Genomic DNA, 7,519 nt, shown 5'->3' with positions numbered 1-7,519 from the left:
CTATCAACAGTATACAATATAAAACAGTGATATCCAATACTGACATGAAAAAACAGCCTGCTGGATTTACACTTAAGATACATTTCCAACACCCATAAAAAGACTGGGAGGACAATTCTCTTTCTTTTTCTTGTTATTGCTCCTATCTACATGTCATGTTCCATAGCGACACTGATACAGACATTCTCAGGCAACACCCTCAGAGGGAGATGGTGAATAGTAGAAATGAAAGGAAATAGTTTATCAGTGAAAGTGTGTGTGAAGGTGTGTAGGTGTGTGTTAGTGTCAGGATCGGAGAAGGACAGCTCTCCTCTGTTCCAGTCCAGCTGGACTCTGATCCTCCAGGGTTTCTGCTCCACCAAGAGAGCAGTCGCCGACCCTGCTAAGTTTGCTGTGTATGTGCCATTCCTAAAACCTAAACCTTATGTCCTGCATGTTTTTCAGAAACTTGGCACACTAGGCATGCCAAATGTTCATCATCCAGACAGAACAGCCTGAGTTTCTCATCATGTAGAGGGCAGAGAACCTCAGGCATACATCTGTGACTTCTCTCCTCTAAGAAGTTCTCACACAGGTTCTTCAACGCCAAGTTGATAGGAGGTTGATCTAGAGAAGAGTTTGTTTTGCAAACAGGACATGCCTTGTTCTGTGATGGTTTTCCTGTCCACCATTGCTGCATACAGGACTTGCAGAAGCTGTGGCTACACGACAGGATAACAGGGTGTTTAAAGATGTCACGGCACACAGGACAGGTGAGTTCCTCTTCCTGCCGAGTCAAATAGGAATCCATGTCGTCAGTTACTTCCTCCTTTGGAATATCCCCTGCGGTTGACATGGCTGTAAGTCACCAGTGTTGCGTTGCGTTCTGTAGGGGAAACAACAATGTTAGCATTATGAGTAGCAGTGGTGCTAGTAGTAATAGTTGTTTAATTACTATTGTTCATTATTAATCTTGTTTAATACTGTTAAACTAACTTTGATTCTGTATGTGTGGCCTATGGTTTTCAAAGGGAATGGGGCTTTTTTTTTTACACTCCATTCCCATTTAAAACGATTGCAAAAAGACAAACAGTGTCTTTGAACCTCTACCATGAAATGTTCTATGAGCAGGGCCTGGCTGTAAACAAGTTCTTGAGCTTAGTCCAGTTACCCTGAGTAATAGTACCTTTCCTTTCCTAAACATAGTACCTAGTCTTGGACACATTAGGTAGAATCAAAGTTAGCTGTGACCGTACCCTTAGTAGTAATTGTAGTAGTAGCAGTACTAGTAGATGTAAACCAGAATTTGAGCATTCAAAAAATCACTGAAAGTCAAATTAATTAAGACAAGAATAGTGAAATCATAAACATACCTGATAAATTCACCAAGTCCAGATTCCAGAAGAGAGAAGTTCAGCTCTTAACAACAACACACATTAAAGTGAAGTGACATCCAAGAAAACAGAGCCCTGCTAAATACTCACAGAGGGGGTCTGATGGTCCAATCAGAGTGGAGGGTGGGACGCACCAACAATATACAGAAACTGTACTGGAGAACTGTTGGTTAATAGCCCCTGCCCCCACTTAACCCTTGACACCACTGCATAGTCAAACAATTCTCAAAGTTGTTAATTTGAGATATAAGTCAATGTAAGCTTTATTGGCATGAGAAAACCAATGGATTGTCAAATCAAATGTAATAAAATCACACTCGTGAGGGGCGCTATCATACATCATCTCATTCCAGCCAATAACAATTTATGTAATGTTTAAACAAACAATAAACAAAAACTGGCCATTCATTGTCAATGGCATTTCATGTTTGTGCTGGGACAATGAAAAAACTTAAAAAGTGGATATTGAAAGTGGCCATTCAATATCAATGACATTTAATTTAATGTTTGTTTTAGGATAAAGTTTGTTTACACGAACACCAAAAGCTGGACAAGTGGACATAGGGAGGGGCTAGCACCCCTCAACAATAAAAAATAAAACTAATATAAGAAATGTACGTAGGCTACAAATTAAAGAAATACTTAAACATGTAAAGAGTATACATTATAAAAGTGGATGAAGGTCATGATGATGAAGAGCTGAGACATGTCTCTCCTCATCTGGGTGTATTTCACACCTAGACAAGCCCATCAACAGTCATCAATCATCTCCCATCCAGTTTCTGGACTGTTTCAGCACTAAGCTATGGGCCATTTCATTAGAATGGAATTAAATTAATCTGATATAAATTTGAATAGCCTGCCCACTTTGTTCAAATCATGCTATGTAAATTCCAAATAGTTCACCCAATGTGAGTAATTATACTGTATGTAATACAAGTTATACAACATGACAACAGTTCAGACAAATCCTCACCAGAAAATGTATTTTAGAACTGCCTGAAGAAGGTCCGGAGGGACCGAAAAGTGTGAGACTTTGTGGCCTACCACAAAGAAGCAGGAACATGCCGATTTCAAATAGATCGTTAGTCAGTTTTAGTTGAAGGAGAAACAAAATGTCAGTATAAGTGAAGTGTAAATGAAAATAAATAATTAGTCAGTGATATATTATTATTATGACTATAATTTAATTAATTATTGAGCTGATATATGAACACATCAGAGGCTGACATGTTTGAGCACAGTCTCTTTGGCATAATAATACAAATAAAAAATAAAGGTTTTTGTGTTGTTCTGTGGCAATCCTGCTACCCTAATAGACAGGGGGTACATAAGCACATGGCCGTTTATCTGCCTTTATCCCTACTCTTTCTCCGACCGAACCACACTTTTACCACACATCTCTCTATGCAAAATCAAATCTCCCAATGACCTGTGGAAGCCTTTCTCTTTCTCATGTGGAATGTGTTTCACTCTGGAAGCGCATTCAGTGCATCCAGTTACATGCCAGACTCCGCACTGGCAGTTGGAGGAGACGGTTCTTTTGAATCACATTATGTAATGTGGGTAACTAACCCATTGAAAACACAGTAACTATAATGGCGTTACTGAATGGGAAAGGCTAACTATAGTTTCCTTAATAGTTACCACAAAAAGATGCAGTTTCTTTACGTAACGTAACTTGTTAGTAACTAGTTGCTCCCAACACTGCCCATAAATGAGTAAAAAAAACCTCAACAGAAACTATTGCCACACTGTATGTATAGTACTGTATGTGTAGTGTATACTAAGTATTAAAACAATCTTTTTAAATGAGGATGCACATCACGTCAATTTGGGGGTCAATGACATGAACATGGTTGAGAACCACTTTTGGGCCATTCTGCATTCTGCATTCTGCATTATGTTGTCATTTAATGATATTTTATTGACAAATGGGATTTCATAAACATGATGAGCACTACATTGTGCTCAAGTGTCAAAGACAACACAAATACACAGAAGTTGCTCACAAGCAAGAGTTGCAAATAGTAGGCTACTGGTAAGTATACACAACAAAACATGTTCCATCCTTTCCCCAAGACATTTTCTTAGTCAACGCAGCTACATCCAACAGAGCCATCCATCTTCAAAGAGAGACAGAACAAGCTCATCCACAAAGATGGTACGACATTAAGGTACATGACAGGTTGTTTTATTTAAATACTGTTGATGAGATTACTAATGTTGATGAATGTCATGGGTGTTATATCAAAACGTGGCGTGAAATGGCAACTACGAAGATGTGTTGAAATTGCAGAATGTAACTGAGGGGATGGAAATTAAAGGCAAGGTTGATATTTCAAATTTGTCATGTGAAGTGTGCACAAAAGGTAAATTTGCTCAGAGCAGAAACAGAGAGCCAGACCAAAGAGCAAAAGCTGCACTAGAACTTGATTTATTTGGACCGATCGATCCAACGGCTAAAGATGGATTCAAATACACTTTAGCATTTACTGATGACTATTCAGGAGCAACTTTTGTTTATTTCTTGAAATCTAAGAGTGACACAGTCAAAGTTAGAGAAATACATTGCTGTGTGGAGGGTGGGACACACCAACCATAGACAAAAACTGTAGTGGAGAACTGTTGGTTAATAGCCCCTGCCCCCACTTAACCCTTGACACCACTGCATAGTCAAACAATTCTCAAAGTTGTTATTTTGAGATTTGAGTTGTCTATAAACTATCGATCATTCCAGTAAGCCAGCTAAAGTCTGTATTTACCCATTATATTTCTAGTATTCCTCCTAGACTATTATGGAAAACTGACCAAACTGTGGCTTTCTCGATCTGATAAATGTATCCAATATATTTTACTTCATAATGTATTAACATATTTACCGGTAGCTGCCTTAATTGCAACACAGCTCTGCTAAATATAAATCAGCACAGTGAATTTGAGCCAATATAAGGAACAATAAAATACATTATTGTAAAGTCAATTTACCCAAGACATGATATGTATTTGACAACCAACACAATAAATGTGTTATTTTTGTATCACATAATTGTTTATTCAATTCAATTTAAGCTTTTTGGCATGAGAAAACAAATGGATTGCCAAATCAAATGTAATGAAATCACACCCCTGAGGGGCGCTATCATACATCATCACCATCATCTAAAAAATAGTTTATATTTAAATTAACTATTCTTTAGGGGCCATTTAGATTCTAAATGGTAATTCATGTGAATTGCTGACTGACATTATCATGAACACAGTATGCCAATAAAACACACACCACAAATCACCTTTTATCTGAATGTTTATTACAAGACAAAAATACAACATAAGTCAAAAGTAAATACAGTGAAACTAAGTCTAGCAGCAAAGGGTAGTTGCTGTGGTCCAAGATACCACCCCTGACATTATTACAGCTTAGCCACTGCCACACTGCATACGTGTAAAAACTGTGCATGGGAAAAAGTTAAAAAATAAACTATCAACAGTATACAATATAAAACAGTGATATCCAATACTGACATGAAAAACAGCCTGCTGGATTTACACTTAAGATACATTTCCAACACCCATAAAAAGACTGGGAGGACAATTCTCTTTCTTTTTCTTGTTATTGCTCCTATCTACATGTCATGTTCCATAGCGACACTGATACAGACATTCTCAGGCAACACCCTCAGAGGGAGATGGTGAATAGTAGAAATGAAAGGAAATAGTTTATCAGTGAAAGTGTGTGTGAAGGTGTGTAGGTGTGTGTTAGTGTCAGGATCGGAGAAGGACAGCTCTCCTCTGTTCCAGTCCAGCTGGACTCTGATCCTCCAGGGTTTCTGCTCCACCAAGAGAGCAGTCGCCGACCCTGCTAAGTTTGCTGTGTATGTGCCATTCCTAAAACCTAAACACCAAAACAAACCAGTAACGCCGTTGTTTATCTGGAAAGACTCTTCTAACACCCCCAGTTCCCAGAAGTTATTGTTTCCAACTTCAATGTCCCAGCTATGAGTCCCTGAGTTAAATCCCTCAGAACCCTGGACCACGTGCAGGTAGTCCGGGTTGGTATACAGCTCTTCACGCACATCATCATTGTACAACACACTGGTCAGATCATCAGACAGGATGAATCCAGGATAGACTGTGTTGGGATCCAGGATCACAGGAGTGTAGGAGACAATCTCCTTCATCTTGACCCAGGTTCTGAAGGTCAAGTTGCCCAGGTGTTTGGCCATGTCCATCACTACTTTTGAAACTGGCTGTGGATCTGGCAGTGTGCACTGGACTTTCCCCACTGTGGTTTTATAGTTCTGCAGGAATGAGATGTCATCTGCCTCAACATCTCTGATGGTGTTGGAAAGAGTCACCATTTCTCTGCACAGACTCTCAATGTTTTCCATCAACATCTGGCTTTTCTGTTTCTCTTCCTCCCTCACCTCAGTGATTCTGGCCTTCTCTTCCCGGCGTAGGTAATCCCGAATATTCTTGAACTGTTTCTTAATCTGTATCTCAGTGTGTTGGGCCTGCACCTTAATGTATTTTGCTGTTTGGTGATATCCTGCTTTAATCTCTTTAAGGCCCTCTAGTTTCTCCTCTAATGCCTCCAGTGATTCCTGGAGGTCCTCTTTGAGTTGTTTTGCAGATTCATAAATGGGTCTGAACTTATGTCCTGCATGTTTTTCAGAAACTTGGCACACTAGGCATGCCAAATGTTCATCATCCAGACAGAACAGCCTGAGTTTCTCATCATGTAGAGGGCAGAGAACCTCAGGCATACATCTGTGACTTCTCTCCTCTAAGAAGTTCTCACACAGGTTCTTCAACGCCAAGTTGATAGGAGGTTGATCTAGAGAAGAGTTTGTTTTGCAAACAGGACATGCCTTGTTCTGTGATGGTTTTCCTGTCCACCATTGCTGCATACAGGACTTGCAGAAGCTGTGGCTACACGACAGGATAACAGGGTGTTTAAAGATGTCACGGCACACAGGACAGGTGAGTTCCTCTTCCTGCCGAGTCAAATAGGAATCCATGTCGTCAGTTACTTCCTCCTTTGGAATATCCCCTGCGGTTGACATGGCTGTAAGTCACCAGTGTTGCGTTGCGTTCTGTAGGGGAAACAACAATGTTAGCATTATGAGTAGCAGTGGTGCTAGTAGTAATAGTTGTTTAATTACTATTGTTCATTATTAATCTTGTTTAATACTGTTAAACTAACTTTGATTCTGTATGTGTGGCCTATGGTTTTCAAAGGGAATGGGGCTTTTTTTTTTACACTCCATTCCCATTTAAAACGATTGCAAAAAGACAAACAGTGTCTTTGAACCTCTACCATGAAATGTTCTATGAGCAGGGCCTGGCTGTAAACAAGTTCTTGAGCTTAGTCCAGTTACCCTGAGTAATAGTACCTTTCCTTTCCTAAACATAGTACCTAGTCTTGGACACATTAGGTAGAATCAAAGTTAGCTGTGACCGTACCCTTAGTAGTAATTGTAGTAGTAGCAGTACTAGTAGATGTAAACCAGAATTTGAGCATTCAAAAAATCACTGAAAGTCAAATTAATTAAGACAAGAATAGTGAAATCATAAACATACCTGATAAATTCACCAAGTCCAGATTCCAGAAGAGAGAAGTTCAGCTCTTAACAACAACACACATTAAAGTGAAGTGACATCCAAGAAAACAGAGCCCTGCTAAATACTCACAGAGGGGGTCTGATGGTCCAATCAGAGTGGAGGGTGGGACGCACCAACAATATACAGAAACTGTACTGGAGAACTGTTGGTTAATAGCCCCTGCCCCCACTTAACCCTTGACACCACTGCATAGTCAAACAATTCTCAAAGTTGTTAATTTGAGATATAAGTCAATGTAAGCTTTATTGGCATGAGAAAACCAATGGATTGTCAAATCAAATGTAATAAAATCACACTCGTGAGGGGCGCTATCATACATCATCTCATTCCAGCCAATAACAATTTATGTAATGTTTAAACAAACAATAAACAAAAACTGGCCATTCATTGTCAATGGCATTTCATGTTTGTGCTGGGACAATGAAAAAACTTAAAAAGTGGATATTGAAAGTGGCCATTCAATATCAATGACATTTAATTTAATGTTTGTTTTAGGATAAAGTTTGTTTACACGAACACCA

At 39.2% G+C, this 7,519-nt stretch overlaps 1 protein-coding gene across 1 annotated transcript; it reads right to left on the bottom strand.

Moving 5' to 3' along the window:
* Positions 1–4,999: 4,999 nt before the first annotated feature.
* Positions 5,000–6,439, bottom strand: LOC308333507 (E3 ubiquitin-protein ligase TRIM35-like; the record flags this gene model as incomplete). Its single annotated transcript, XM_080789963.1, has 1 exon — positions 5,000–6,439. One exon carries the CDS (start codon positions 6,437–6,439, stop codon positions 5,000–5,002), a length of 1,440 nt encoding a protein of 479 aa, XP_080646089.1.
* Between the last annotated feature and the right edge of the window lie 1,080 nt (positions 6,440–7,519).

The sequence above is a fragment of the Protomyctophum bolini genome (genome assembly GCF_963924005.1).
Source record: "Protomyctophum bolini genome assembly, chromosome: 2".
In the NCBI taxonomy this organism is placed as follows: domain Eukaryota; kingdom Metazoa; phylum Chordata; class Actinopteri; order Myctophiformes; family Myctophidae; genus Protomyctophum; species Protomyctophum bolini.
This window is presented reverse-complemented; position numbering and strand designations above follow the sequence as displayed.